General features: G+C 35.0%; 2 protein-coding genes across 2 annotated transcripts; one reads left to right on the top strand and one right to left on the bottom strand.

The window, feature by feature from the left end:
• Window positions 1–1,737: 1,737 nt before the first annotated feature.
• On the top strand, window positions 1,738–9,920 carry LOC105618157 (open rectifier potassium channel protein 1). The gene is made up of 7 exons (XM_012199698.1): window positions 1,738–1,879; window positions 4,240–4,416; window positions 5,122–5,508; window positions 6,673–6,935; window positions 7,318–7,467; window positions 7,550–8,674; window positions 8,862–9,920. Exons 1-7 carry the CDS (start codon window positions 1,738–1,740, stop codon window positions 9,918–9,920), a joined length of 3,303 nt encoding a protein of 1,100 aa, XP_012055088.1.
• Window positions 9,921–11,469: 1,549 nt separating this feature from the next.
• Window positions 11,470–14,731, bottom strand: LOC105618080 (histidine--tRNA ligase, cytoplasmic). Its single transcript, XM_012199618.1, has 6 exons — window positions 14,624–14,731; window positions 13,749–14,060; window positions 12,946–13,158; window positions 12,643–12,864; window positions 12,053–12,554; window positions 11,470–11,939 (listed from the first exon to the last, which is right to left on the bottom strand). The coding sequence occupies exons 1-6, from the start codon at window positions 14,729–14,731 to the stop codon at window positions 11,470–11,472; spliced, it is 1,827 nt and encodes a 608-aa protein (XP_012055008.1).
• Between the last annotated feature and the right edge of the window lie 1,579 nt (window positions 14,732–16,310).

Raw genomic sequence — 16,310 nt, 5'->3', positions numbered from 1 at the left:
GTTAAGAGATACTAAGGATAGATCCATTTAAACGTAATCCTCCTAACTTTTTAAGAAAACGAACTTGTTCATCTTTTAATATATATATTTTTGTTAATATTTCGAGATTAAATTCAACAGATGAGAGCTCTCTTTGGTTAAAACTTGATATTGCTTCGTTACGAGGAGTCTCTATTCGCAAATGCGAATTTTCTCGGACCAATATGAACGAGCAATGTAAACATCGACATTATTAGCAAACAGAACTCGACACGTCAAGACTGTTGCGACCGAAACACTTCTCGTGCTTTATAAATCATACTTATGGACATACAATAACGCAGTAATACAGGATTAAGATGAATCGAACGCATGTGTCTTCTGATCGTTCGACTGTCGCAATTTTTCCACTTTACTATGTCACGCAATAACGTCAATTCTTGATATTGTGAATTGACATGAAATATCGTGTGACTCACGCTTCCTTGCCACATAATTTATTGACTTTTAATTTAACTTTTGAACATTCAATTAAGACATTGAACGTCGACACTTTATCACCTTCATTCATCGGATTCATCCCCATTCTTTAATTCATTTTTGTTACGCAGCAACTGACTCCTAATTTTACAATAAGTGACACGAGCTCTTTCATATGATCTCATGACTTTCCGCCGATTCTGAAATACTTTGTACTGTCCCGAGCTTACATGATATGCACTTATGCAAATTTCTATGCGCTTGAACCGGCGACGAGTCATGCGACCAGACGAGAAGCGTGAACTTGAGAGAGACACGTGCGACGTTGTTTCACGCCGTAAATTATTCTTACCAATGCAAAAATCGATCGCTATTACGATTCACGTAGATTACTATTGCTATCCGCGATCCGGCAGGCCGATAGGATATATGGTATTCACCAGCGGAGACCGAACGTATTGTGCAACCGACATTGTAGAGGGAAGGGTTTTGATAGCTTGATATACGAAGGTGCGCCAGGATCATCTCGGGTAATTACGAGTTTTTCGAGCCATCAAATTGCTGGCTGTTTTTAGTTGGCAACTGGAGACCTAATCAGTCAGATAGTCTCAGGAAATTTTAATAAAGCGGTGTCTCTTCTGGAGAATAAAAAACGTTATCATTTTTTTTGTATCTATCAAATTTCTTAACGTTTTAATTTGCGCGTCAATTAAAAATATGTGCCTTATTATAATAGTTTATATTAACATATTGATATAAATTAAATTATTATAGCATCGTATATTTCAAAATCTTACAAAAGTGTCCTCTACTTCTAGATTACTGTATTGTTACATATATCGTTTATATTGTAATCTTTTGATCGCAGAGTTCTTCGGGCACTTAACAGCGAGACGTAACCGTGACGCGATGCCTAGATCGTCAAGAAGACTTCTGATGAATCGGAGATATCAAACTGCAATGATAACATCGCCCTCGTGAAAACTCGTCATAATCGATACGACGACAATCGCCGCTTAAGAAGTCGTAAAAGGGAACTGCTCTTTGCGGAGAAGATTAGTGCGCTTGTGGCGAGCGAGCCAAAAAGCTCACTCCATCGACCATTTAGCCTTCATCACCGGGAAACCATGTCAAGAATGCGTAACCGCGGCGAGTCCGCCGCTTCAACGGGAACCTCTTAATTATCTGACACAAGAATCGTCATTGAGAGAATTATCTCTCTCGTTCTGGTTCACGTAGATCAACCAGACTCCAGCATTTCGCCGTTAGTGTCCAAGAATGTCCAAGAAGCAATGGCTTGCCCTGCTGTTGTTGTTCCTCACGTATCTGACATTGGGCGCTACCATTTTTTACTTCATCGAGAGCAATTATGAGAACAAGAAGATTGAAGAGGAGAAAAATGAACGCACTATGATCTTCAGTAAGAAAATAATAAAAATAATTACCCCAGTATCGGCTATCTCACGCGAAATCGCGCAGTCCACTAATCAGTTCTTGTTAACTCGTAATTTCTAGACTTGATGCAAATTGATAATTTCTAGATACTTGATGCTGTTGACACATTATTCCGATATCTGATAGGGAAATAGAACTTGAAATTTTAAATCTACTGATCGTTTATAAATTTTAGATCAATTCCTTTTTAATAGGGAATGTTTTAATATAAACAATGATTAAAAATGGATTTCTCGATATAAATAATACAGTTTCTTATTCTTTATTTAAATTTAACGAATTTTAATAATAATAATAAAATTGATTATTGATAATTTATGGAGGAAATGTCTATATGTAATATTTAATAAAAAAAAGTTTAAAACTAGTGATAAATGCTCTTTTGCTAAAAAAAGATTTAGATTCTTGGAAAATATTTTGCATGCAGTTTACACGTTTGAATATATATTTATTTTAATTTTTCTTCGTGATTAATAGCAAGTATAAAAAGGCAGCCCTGATTTCTAAAAGACATTTTAATTGATGAGTTTCGTCGAAGTGTCAAGGAGAAAGTTGCATGCAAGCAGAATAGCGAAAACGCGAACGGAGCTGCATTTGTAATTCGTAGTTGCAACTCGACATTGAGTTATCTACATCTCTGTTTGTTACAACCGCAACACACAGAAGTCTTCGAGATTTTGACGTGAAGCTTATTTTATAAATCAATGCTGGTAAAAGAAATTAATAACAGTTGTAACTTTATGATATTGTAATTTAATAATAATAATGAATTGCACTTTCGCTTACATCGAATATATTTTAGTTTAATCGTTTAAAAGCCAATGTTTGTAGAGCCATTGTTAATATCAATTCGTATCTCTAATAACATTTTTTTGTCTCGATAAATGCGGAAAAGTACTCTCGAGATTTCGTTATCACAAAGATTAAAATTTAACGTATCTAAATATTATATTAATTAGGAAACTATCTTAATGACAAAGACGTCGTCATTGTGCCGTCTCACGTGCTCGTAATTATTGTAATAACAATCCAATTATTACTACACCGTCATTCGCGACGTGCTTTAAGATTTCGGTGATAATAATGCAAATAATGCACTTAGGTCACGGTCGTGCAGAAGACGAGTCCGGCGTGTAAAACATTTGAAATTTCCGAAATGCATTTAACGATATCTTATGCTTCTAGCATCTTAAAATGCTTGTGTCGACTGAAGTTGCACCGACACACCTGTTGCTTTTTAAATCATTAATTCGATTATAACAGACAAAAAATTCAATTTAATTTCTTTAATTTTAAGTAAAGTTTATATATATTTATTAGAGACTCCTTAGAGATCTCAAGAAATTTTTCACATTTTACAAATAAGTTTTCTAGATTCTGGAATCGAGAATTTCAGAATCAATACAAGTTTGGCTCTTTTTTTTCTTTAGATGCGATTTAAACTTAGGCTGTCTTAGATATTCATAATCGATTTTCATTTTTAAGATTCTTAAATATAATCTTAGAATGTCGTGTCTGGATCAGATAGCTGTATTAGCATCTTACGATGGCTTTGAAATAAGAATTACAAATTATGAATAGCCCTTGTTAGACACTTTTTGTACTTACAGAAAATTGAGCTTCTCGAAACGCTGAATTTGCACGAGCAATTCAAATGCGTCGAATCTTTTGTAATAAATAGCCTTGTAAATAACCGGAAAGTCGACACGGCTGTTTGTCAATGGATTTTGTATGCATGACCCGATGCAATTGTTTGCGCGAGAAAAGGGCATTATTTGAATAGTCAATGTCCAATAGGACAATGCCGTACAGAAAGAATTAGTCGACGGCCAGTGTCAGTGTCGTCGAAATCGATTACGAAATTATTATCTCGACCACTCCTGTCAAAATCGTCGCGTACGAATCAAAAGCGGCGATATCCGCTATCATGCAGTCTATATATCTTCTATCTCAGGTAACTAATCCATGATGAAGAATAAATTAAGTGGATAATTGCGAGATTATTCATTAATTTTTTTTTCTCTATATAGATATTGTTATCTATATAACATCTTGGTATTTTCTTAGCCTCGATACGCAGCGAAATACGGTCGCGTTCCGGTTGCAATTACATGCGCGGAAGGTCCAGGCCGAGTCTGCTTGCACAAACCAGCAATATAAGACAACAAATATTGACTGATAAGATAGTGCATATAACAATTGTCTCAAAATTCCGGTCCTGTTCGGAAAGGATGGCGAAAGAAAGGGATTATCCGGTGGAGATAAAATTTAAGATCATCCGATAATGAATCCACTGTTCAAAATATGTGTAATTATTCCTTTCAGAGTTACTTCAAAAACATTATGTACCCGCTGTCGACCACAATGAAACTGAAATTCTGCAAAAGCTCACCGATTACTGCGGCAAGTCAGTCTACAATTACAGTGAGAATGAAGTCACTATCCGACGATGGGATTACTACAACAGCTTTTATTTTGCTTACACGGTGGTCAGCACTATCGGTAGATATCTAACGTGTTCAAATAGCATAGATCTTTAAATAATACCGTATCTTTAAATCAAATCATTTTTATCTAAAGTCAATGGATTATAGCCTTGCGTTATTTTTTTTCTGTACTCTTTAATTATACGCGATTATAATATCTTTTATTACGCATTTGTCTCGTGTACATAGAAATCTAACAGACGTTCCGAAAAAGTATTTGAAATATTATGGTGTCTTGTAATCAGAGAATAAATACTTGTCGAATTACCGCTTTGTGCCTAAACTTTTATTTTTCTAATTGGGATAATGATATAATTATTTATCTAATATATAATTTTATTATCTATATATTAGATAATTTTATTATACATACAATTATTTATACACAATTTATACTACTTTTTATACATAATTTATACATAATTTTTTAAATATTTTTTTGGAAATTAGTAGATTTTAAATTATTGGGTTGTTCGGAAAGTTCGTGCCGATGTTGAAGGAAAATTGAAATGCAGAAAATTTAAATTATATTTAGTAGTATACATTTATTAAATTATATAGGTTAATCGGCACGAACTTTCTGGACAACCCAATTATTAATAATTATTAATTTTTTTTTATGAAGTATCTTTCTATATCAATATCATCCTTTATTTTATCAATAACCTTTATTAATCTTCTCTTTCTGAGAGTAATTGATTTATTATTATCAATTGTACAGGGTATGGCAATTTAGCACCCACGAACACTCTTAGTCGCATCTTGATGATCTTCTACGCCCTTATTGGCATCCCAATGAACGGAATTCTATTGACGCAGTTGGGAGAATTTTTCAGCCACGTATTTATCAAGGCCTATCAAAAATACAAGTCCTATAAGCAACGTCAATCAAGCACTGATCATCCCTGCAAAAAATCGATATCGCCCGAAACGCGTAAGATAATGAGACTGGCCGTTCAGATCTTTCTATACTTGACGCCCGGCTTCATCGTATTCATCTTTTTCCCGGCAATTCTGTTCTCTTTTTACGAGAAATGGACTTATGACGAATCAGTCTATTACGCTTTCGTCACTCTCACAACCATCGGTTTCGGCGACCTCGTGGCCGGTAAGAGTTCTATCTTATCGATTCCTTTGACACGCGCGCGTGATTAACTTATTTATCGTTAGCAAGAGCAAGATTTTGTTTTCGCAATTGTACACGCAAATCGAAGAATCGCGTACTCTCAGAAATAGTTTTTTTATTCTATGAATAAATATATAATATATCATTAATATCAGTCGTATCATCTATAATTCAAAATATGACAAAACATATTGCGATAAAATTAATATTGATTGCGACATGACTAAGACAATTTTTATGTTATCTTTTATAAGAATTGTTCATGTATGAATAATTATAGAACGTATATTATTGTGTTATTATATGATTGATAACTACTGAACAAGATAATACTTCTGAGAAATTTATAAAAAGATATACGCAACAATACAACGAGAAAATAATATTAAAATTTTATTATAGAAAATTTAAAAATAAACCATAATTAATCATAAATTAAAAATATTTCTATTTTACCTATGTATGATATAGAAAACTATAGGAAGTTTTACGAGCTTAGATTCTAAGAAATAAAAAAATTGATATTTATTATCTATTCGATCTATTTTCGAAAATGAATAAATACGAGTCTGCTACATCATATGAAATATTTATTTTCAGTGATAACATGAAATTCAGAGTTAATGACATTTTTTTATTTGATTAGATAATATCGAATCATTTAGAGAATCACTATAGATATATTCGATATTTCGGTAGCTTTCTTGATTAAAAATAGTGAAACGGTGTTCACTTGTATTCTTATCATATACATTAATCGCTTTGAAGTATACAATCTATAATAGGAGCTTGTTTGTTCCGCCTAATTAAAAGATGAATGTTTTCAATCATTACATGCTCACATGGGAAGCAGATCTTAACATGTAAGTAATACTTTCCATACGCCATAAATTAAAAAGTAAAGTAGCGCGTTTGCATATACACAACCACACAGCTAATAAAAAATGTAATTAAAAATAAAATATGAAATATAAAAATTAAACAGATAAATCGATCAGCAATAAATGTACAATTGAAACATCTGTTCATAACTTTCAAATAAAAATTATTCAAAGATAAATACTTTCAAAGATTAAATGAAGAAAATGATAAATTGTTGCGCTATGAAGAAAATATTCGCTATTATTAATCTCTTGAATCTCACAGGCCAAGATAATACGAAAGGAAGCGGTCCATTCTTTATGCTGTACAAGATATTCCTAATTTGCTGGATCTCCTTTGGATTGGGCTACATCGTCATGATAATGACATTCATCGCTCGTGGTATGCGCAGCAAGAAGATTACAAGGCTCGAGCACAAATTAGCGATGAATCTCAAGCTTACGCAGAGCAAGATTTGGAACGAGTTTAATAAAGAGGTCAACTACCTGCGCCGCGTTTTCAATGAGTTACAGCTCTCTAAGGTCAAAGTAAGTGACCTGGTTGGATCAGATAATCTTAAGCAATCATCAAATTTACGAAAATATCTTTATACATTTTTATGAAGATTTTTATTTCATCCTTTTTATTTATTTTTTTTTGTATAAGTTTATTTTAAATCCTAAGAAAATTTATCAATAAATATGAAATTATTTTATCTATCATGTTGAATAACTTACTTTTTAATTACTCCAGTTGCATTCATCATATTTTGAATTGAGATATTTTAGTAATTAATATAGTGACTCAATATAGTATGTAAATTATCAATTATAAATTTTTACATTATTATCTTTATTAATATCGTTAATAAAATTCTTTAAGCACCGATTATTATTCGTTTAATATTGACGTTTGTTATTTTCTTGTTAGAGAGTCTATGTAGATGAGTATGAATCCGAAGAACCTCCGGCGAAATTCCCACGCAGCAACAGTTTTCCGAATCTCCGAGATTTAACAATTGGTGGATATGTGGACATACCGCATCCACGACGACGAGCTAACAGCGAAGTGGTGCCAGTGGTAAGTCATACTAATTTAATGTAATATTATCATCTCTCTTGTTAAATATTATAATGTTTTATTAACAATGTATTATTTAAAGGACGAGCTGACTCGTGTGGTGTCCGAGACGGATCTTCAAAGGATAGACAAGAACGCGACATTCGCCGCGCACGCCATAGTGCAACCAGCTGAACTCTTGGCGCGCTTGGTGAACATCCTTGGTTACATACCTCCACGAGATGACTTTGAGTGTGACCAAACTGAGGAACAAGTCGATGCGCAAAACGAGACGCAGCATAGTAAATTGATCGATCAAGATCCAGCCAACAATGTCTCTCACTGGACAATCGGCGGTGAAAAGTTCCCATTCTCCAAGCCTCGATCTAGAGCAGCCAGCGAAATACGATTGCATACTACGAAGGACGATTCCATTCAACGTAATATCGAATGGACCTGGTCCGGAGTAGCCTCGACGAAGTTGCAAGAGATGATGAAGGATAATGACACGACCATATCTTCCAAGGACAATCTCAACAAGCCATATAAGAAGTTTGCGTCGCTCGCTTTGCCACTTACTGCGTCCAAGAACCTTTTTCCCAAGTGGAGAAAACAATTCGCGAATAAGAGATCATCGGACGTTGGTTTTAATACGAGAAATACAGAGAAAGCCGTTGAAATAACAGATGAGAACGAGAAAAGCAATCAGCAGAATAATTCGATCGGTCCACTACCCTCATATTTAGACAAAAGGCATGATTCGATCTCGAGGAGGCTGCATTACTATACACATACCGGTGGCAACCTGCCGAATTATTTGGAAAACAACAATATATTGGAAGAGACAAGTCTAGCAGAATTTCTTAGAGCATTAACCGCTCTTCACGCACGGGTAGGAACGGTTCCCGATGATTATGTTAAACCCAAGAGAAAATTAGGAACGGCCTGTTTGAGCCCACCAAAGTTACCTAGTCTTTTTACCCTTTTCTCAAATGCACCTGGTTCTGTTTCGGCAAATCAGAGCAATCAGAACACTATCACGGGAGCGCAATCGAGTAGGAGAATGTCTCTCAAATTGTCTACTGATAATTATTCTGGCTCTAATACGCCTACGTCTTATGTCAGAAAAGGAAGTGTCCCTGTAAAGCCTAGGAGATTCTCTTTGAGGCCAGTCGCGACTCCAGTAAGTCCTCCGACTCCGCCTGATTTAGGGTCACCACGATTATCGGTAAGCTTGCATTATCAAAAAAAAGTTTTTATTAAATTCCACAAGTACAAAATCTTACAACTATTATAAATTTAAAATCTTGAAATAAATTTTAATATAAGAAATAATAGTGTATAGTAATTAATAATTTAATATAAATGAAAGTAATCTTAAAACTTTTATTTTATAAAACAAAACTATTTTTCAGTTACGACTCTCTCAAAGAATGGATGGTCGACATCTTCAAGAATCCGTTTCGTTAGAGCCCTTTATTTCTGTATCATCGAAGGAATCGCTCGTGAATATGGAGGGACCACCGGGAATTTCATTGCCGATCCAACAGCCATCCAATAATCAACGTTTCTCCATAAGACCTGCTCAACTTAGCTCGCAACCGAATCCGACGAGTATTTTGTCCACACCTTCGCCGTTGCACACGCCTAAACCGCTGCCGAAATGGAAAGCGGGTATGCTTCAGCGACAGATCACTCAGATGAATCTACGTCGTCGCGCCAGGGCATTCAGTCTCAGTGATGTTCATTCTGATAAACGCGAAAAGATCACTCCTCCTCTTAGTCCTCTCGCTATAGATAACATCAAGACCATTGACGTTAGCAAACCGAACAGCCCGAAAACAGTGACCATCATGTCGCCGGCGGAGGAGATAAATATGACCTCGAAAAATGAACTTCAGGATTCTATGGCAGTTCCTTCAAGTTCGAGAGACAATCAAATTTCATGGAAGGATCAGGAAGGCATAATTTCACCAATTAATCCCTTTGTTTTCGAGATTTCCAATGAGCCACCCACAGAATTCAATGAGTCCATGATTTTAAGCATGCATAAGGATGAAATATATCCTCAAGGGAATTCCATAATTTGTGAACCGATTTACAAACCATTATCTTCCTCTACGTTCGAACAAAAATTAATAAAATTGAATGATGAGCTGGATAGAACTCTCCAAAGAGAGATGCAAGAGACGAATGTAGATGCTAAAGAAGTTTCGCTTAAAATGGAGCAGAAACAGAATGATACACACATAATTGATGTAACTGATAATTTAAATGCTTCAACGAGCGGAAAATTTCCAGAATCAAAAAAAGGGAAACTCAGCGTTTCGATAGACTCGTACAAGCCATCGCTGCAAATGACGATAGAGAAACCAACGATTAATCCATTTGAGCAATACAGAGCTATGACAAGGGCTAGTCAAAAGGAAGAAGATACGGACTTAAAAGAAGTTAAAATCGAGAAACTTGGTTAGATTAGGTTAGGTTCTTATATAAAAGTAAGAAAGGGACATAAATTCATACTATGCTAAAGGTCCAACAATTAAAAAAACATATATTTTATCTAATTTTAAAAATAGAAATTGGAGTCAAATTAGCAAAAAGATATTTACAACAAACTACGTTTACAGACATATTGATTTGATATTTTTATTAGGAAAAGATTGACTCTACATTTTGCGAAAAATAATCCGTTTTTCCTCAATTATAAAAAAAGGATAACACATATAAAATCAGTATGAAAATCTTGCCCGTTAGAAATTTGCAGTTTTACTGCATATATTACTGTGCAAGAAATGATATCCTATTAATAGGATAAAATTTTATACGCTGCTTTGAAAACTTTCCACTATATAAATAATTAATTAGTGTTTTGCTTCAAAACGATACGTAATTTATTAAGAGACTGTAGATAGAAAAAAATATAATTTTAATGCATTTTAAATGCATTCATTGACAAAAATACAATTCAGCGATTTAGTGACTGATTTTTGTGTAAGTTGTTTTCATCGATATGTAAAACGTCTAATTTTTTCGACTAATTTTTCGTCTAATTTTTTCGAATTTGTAACATTTTTAACGAAAAATGTATATATTTTATGAAAAACTAGATAACGCATGCTAATATAATGATAATTATTAGAGGAGTAAGTAAATTAAAATATTCAAGTTATTTAGATTAGTTTAATTTAAACTTGATAAAAGAAAACTGTGATATAATGAGTAAGATATATGTATCCTCAATTTAATTTAAACTGAAATAAATTATTTCAAAAACATAAATATTATATAAATAAATCATACGAAAATATTAAATTAAATAACTAAAGAGAAAAAAATATTTTCTATTGAATCCAAAAATCCATTGAATTAAAATCTGATCCCAATTCGAAAAATTAAGCTACCTAAATCATATCATTCGAAGTAATTTGCAGATTAATATTTCATATCGCAGTTCAACTTGTCAGCTACGATTTTGTGACTTAGACATTTATCACAGTCACTCGCGTGATCATATTTATTCTACTAAATCTTGAAATCAATGTTAAATGTATAAAATGTAAAGGAAGAAATGAGACACATTCTACGAAATTTATAGTATTTTATTGACAAGTTCTTGCAGAATAAATTATAGAGATGTATTTGGTTTTTCGAGCTGTAACTCGAAGCTGTGAATTATTTCCAGTTAAATTAATCCAGTTAAATTCTAGATTTCATCCGGAGAAATTCGGATTATTAAAGAATTATTTAGAAATGTAGAAATTGTACCTATATGTTCACATGTAGTAAGTGTAGGTACACTTCCTCACATGCATTCACTTGTATAACTTCACAGTTAGCATCTATCGGTGACAAAAAGTTTCTCACGATCGTAGCACGTCGTGCGAAATAATACAAATAAATTCATGCAAAAATCTAATAAACTGTTCCGACACGCGGAAAATGAAACTAAATGCAGTATAAGTATTTTCTTGTACTGATGTAGATCTCTCAACAGCGAAAAGTTGAGCATAGGGGATGCTACTATGTTTTTAGCTGTCTCCGTATTTCGTCGACGAGGTTGCTACGTGGCACGCGAGTCTCCTCTCGTGTCGAGACGACTCTCAATGTAACTTCACCCTTCGCCAATTCGCCTTCCCCGATGATTATTGCCAGCGGGATGCCGTTCTCCTCGCAGTGTTGCAGCTGCGCCAAGAGTTTGGCATTCTTCTTGTAAGATTGCTCTGCCTTCATGCCGGCATTCCACAGATCCACTAATATCTTCATCCTCTCCTCATGCAGATTCTTTTGTGCGCTGGCTACAAACACCTCAATCTCAGTAGTACGCGTTTTTAGGCCCTTGTTCGCCAATTTTGCCTCCATAACACTGAATATCCGCTCCACACCGACCGATACGCCGACACAAGGTACATTTTTATTCTTGCTATCGAACATTCCCACTAAATTATCATAACGGCCGCCACCTGCTACGCTACCAACACCGACATCGTCTCCTGTGAAGAATTAATGAACGCTATTAATATTTTACCAAAACTATTTCGTATTAAAATTATTTCCGTCATGTAATATACGAAGAAAATTTAGGAAGAAAAAAATCAATGCGTACCACACAGTATAGCTTCGTAAATAACACCCGTGTAGTAATCAAGCCCTCTCGCAAGACTTAAATCAAACTTAATTTTGTCCAGAATTTTGTAGATGCCGCAGTACTTTAGCAACAGTTCCATAGAGTCTAAACCTTGCACAGCTACAGACTGTTTCATCAGCTCTTTGTCTTTTCTCAATTCGGCTATCAGTTCCACTCCACCGGATTGCGAGACATACTTGCCGACCTTATCAGCAATATGTTCATCCAATCCCTTTTCGTCCGTCATTTCTTTCTTTACCTCCTCCCATGGACTTTTGTCCAGCTTATCCACAGAGGAACAGATGTTACGAAATTTACTCTGTGGCACATCACATGCGGCGAATATGCCGTCCAATAAAGATCTATGATTCACCTTAATTAAATATGGTCCTAGATTCAGAGCTTCCAATGCTTCACACACAACCCGAATACATTCCACGTCTGGTAGCATTAGATCATACTGGCCTGCGATATCGAAATCCTTAAAGATACCAAATTAAATTAACACAAATATCAATGCAAAATGTAAATATTCTTGGAATGTAATAATATGCATATATTATGCTTACACATTGATAAAATTCTCTGTATCTGCCTTTCGTTGTGGCTGGGTTATCTCTTCGGTAGACCTTGGCGATGTGATATCTTTTAATAGAAGAAATCTTGCTCATAGCTAGATACCTCGCGAAAGGAACTGTCAAATCGTATCTAAGTGCGAGGATCTCACCACCTTGATCCTTCAAATCATAGATAAGCTTGGAGTCTTCACCATATTTACCTGTTAAGACATCCTATGATAAGAACAGTATTAATATTAATAAAAAATTGAAATTAATATTGTCTTTTATAACTACTTGTACGTTTACTCTTACTTTTAACTCGAATACAGGCGTATCTATCGATTCAGCGCCATGACGCTTGAATACTGATATTATTTTTTCCAACACTCCCAATCGCAGTGCCATTTGCTCCGGATTATAATCCCTCGTGCCTTTTGGCGTTTTGAGGATGAGTTTATGAGGGCAACCATTTTCCTCTCCTAATTCTGCTTTCAGATCCAACAACTTGGCAATTTCCTCTGCTATCTACAAACAAACAAATGAATACATTATTAATATACGAAACATAACATCGATCTCATTCTTAGATATCCAGGGTACGATAGTTGAGAACGTCGTACCCACCTGTGTCGTGGACATCAGTACGTTGTGATTGTGTTTCCATACGACGGAGAAAGAATTTTTGCGTATCAGGCGTAACATCATGAATGGATGAAGGAATTACAAGGCAACCAGAATGAAAGAGAAAAGTCCCCTCAATCTCTTGATTTATCAAACTAGTCCAAACAGCAGAGATAACATCAGTAAGCAAGCCAATATGAAGCTGTCATTAATTATTGCCATAGTCTACAATTAACAGAGACTAATTGTCTTCAATCTTTCTCTCCTTTGTCTCAAAATTTTTCAAAATTTGGGAAGAAAATAAAAGGAATTTTTTTAGGAAATTCAACTTTTCAGAATGAAACATGTATTCATTTTTCAAACGGTATCCATCTAATTTTTACCATGTAAAAGCTTCTGGGTTTCTTAGGTAGGCTTTTTTTTTCTGAATGTTAGCCACGACAATTTCGCAATAATTTATGATAGCTCTGCTTGCAAGCAACCAGCTGTCTCACCTTTTTGTCTAGCATATTTTTGCTAATATAATTAATACCCTTTAGTCGCTCGATTTTTTCTGCCAAAGAAGTAAGCGGCATTTCTGCAGCAGGAAACGCTAGACGCTCTTCCTGACTAAAGCTTTTCATGTTAATATGCCATCTGTTCAGATGTGGCCACCTTGCAAGCTCACCATTAAGGATGATACGCAATATGTCGAACAGTTCGGCATCCTTGGACGTTGGACACCAACCACAGACATAGCTGATATCCGCAAAATCACCATTTAAGCCTTCTAATTCAATGTTTATATCAGACTGCTCTCTGTACTCCTGAGAAACGAGACGTCTCTCTAAAGAAAGGCTTAGAACATTGGTGACAAAAAAAAAAGAGAAATCTATTCTTTGCACCTGTCTCAATAAAGATTGCTGTTACAGGGACTTGTTGCATCATGTCCATTGTTACGAAAAGTTTGTTCGCTTTAACTGCATTTTCATTATTAGAAAAGAGGAATCAGTTTCATGCTTTGTTAGATTCCAGAATGAAAAGAAAGTTGAGCGTAGAAGTTGCAGCTGAAGCCAACAGACCTGGCATTTACCTGATAATAATGTGAAGGGGAGATCGAAGCATAAATTAGAGGGAACATGATGCAACGTGGAAGACAAAAACATTTGAAATAGCTGCTTAAGATGAAAAGACCAAAAGACCAGTTTCGAGTGTCGATTTCACGGAAGTAAGTAAAGGTAACACGATGACAGGATGTAATTGAGCGCGATGTGGAGCGGAGAGATGCGGAGGATAAGAGAAAGGAGGTACATCTGTCACGGGCAGACGACGTGTCAGGGATTTCCCCAGAGGAGGAGGGGAAAGGGCTTGAAGGGTTGAGTCCGCATACCTGCGTGTTATCAACTTTTGCGGCCTTTAATCGTCGCACCAATTCGCCCTGTTCCTTCACGCGACTCAGCAACGTATCCCTCGATGTTTCGTCAGCCATCGCTAGCATGTAGCAGTGTAGCACCGCACGCGGTAGCTTGGAGCCCTAATTCCGTACGTTCCGCTCGTCGGCGCATTACTTTATAGCCTGATCTAAGGAACGAATCGCGCCGCGGGAGTGATTTCCCACTCTCCACCGTGACGATTCCCTATTGCAGCACACTTCACTCGAGAGAGGGCTCGACTGTGGGCTCGACATTTGTGAAACGGATCCTTCTGTTTCTGTAATCAAAGTACTCAACAGATTCAACACACGTGTTACATTAATGCATGAGTATACTTATGTGTGAGAGTGTGGAAATCATGGGAGAAAAAGAGATCTACTCTCTGTATTTATATCGCATTGTGTATGTTTTCTGCATTTAGGACGAAATAGATAAATAAACAAAACAAGCAAACAAAACATTGAAGAAAAAGAGAAGGGAAAATAAAAGATTCAACCGTGAGGGATAGTTTTCGTGCGTCTTATAAAATTTTCCCCTTTACGAGAGGGAGATTTATAAACAGACGATATACGTTTGCATGAAAAGTGCAGATAACGTGATCTACCTGAAGTTGGAAACGTGATGTAACTATATTCCACATTTCAGCAGACACATTCTGAATGAACTGTAATTTAAAAACGAATCGGAAATATGAATCACATGATGAATGAAGGATTATATGTCCAGTATTTGTACATTTGAACTATCGAGTATAAGTTCGACATGTATTGCATACAAATGCGTAGACGAATAGTTAATAAGGAATAGTTAATAACATAGTTAATAAGGAGAGGAAATCTTCCAACGATGCGCCTGTGATGTTCGCGGCCAACTTCATCATATACGATGACATCACGTGGAATTTTCCTTATACAACAACAAACTTGATGTGTAACTTTTATAATAATTGATTTTAGCTTGATCAAAATAATTCGAAATAATTTTAAATTTAATTTCAAAATTTTAAATTTAATTTTAAACTTTAAACCTATTTTCTACCAATGTGTGTCAATTTTAATCTCGATTCAACTTATATTTTTTATTTTTTTCTATTTGTAAGAATTAGAAAAAAATGAATAATCAAGTCATTAAGTTGAACCAAAATTAAAGTTAATCTACATTCGTGGAATTGGCATAAAAGATTTAATAATCCGCGTGTATTGTTTAATATTTTTATTCGGGATATGCATATTATTAATGTACTTGAACATTTTTGCATTGTGATTATATTCATTATTCTGCAATATGCAAAATATCCTGCATTGCTCGCTTCAATGACATCATTATATTTCTTAACGAGAATACCAATACAATTATTATCTTTTCGTTCCCGTCTCAATCCCTATCTAATTTAATGTACGCAGTTACGTTCTGCAGCTTGTAATCAATAGAGTTTTTACAATACCGTTATCCAGATACGGTGAACGCTAAGATCACGTTATCTTTTTCTTAACAATTAAAAAAGGATAACGTGATTTTAGCGTGCACCTTATCTGAATCTACGTTATTGCAAAAATTCCCTAATCTTTCTGCAACGTTCAGAACAAGCGCGATTATATTTTATAGGAATTATGGCTGATTTCACCAGCTTTCCTTCAAATTAAT

Source organism: Atta cephalotes (genome assembly GCF_000143395.1).
Source record: "Atta cephalotes unplaced genomic scaffold scaffold00015, whole genome shotgun sequence".
Lineage (NCBI taxonomy): Eukaryota > Metazoa > Arthropoda > Insecta > Hymenoptera > Formicidae > Atta > Atta cephalotes.
Note: the sequence above shows the minus strand (reverse complement) of the source record. Positions and strands in the feature narration are given on the sequence as shown.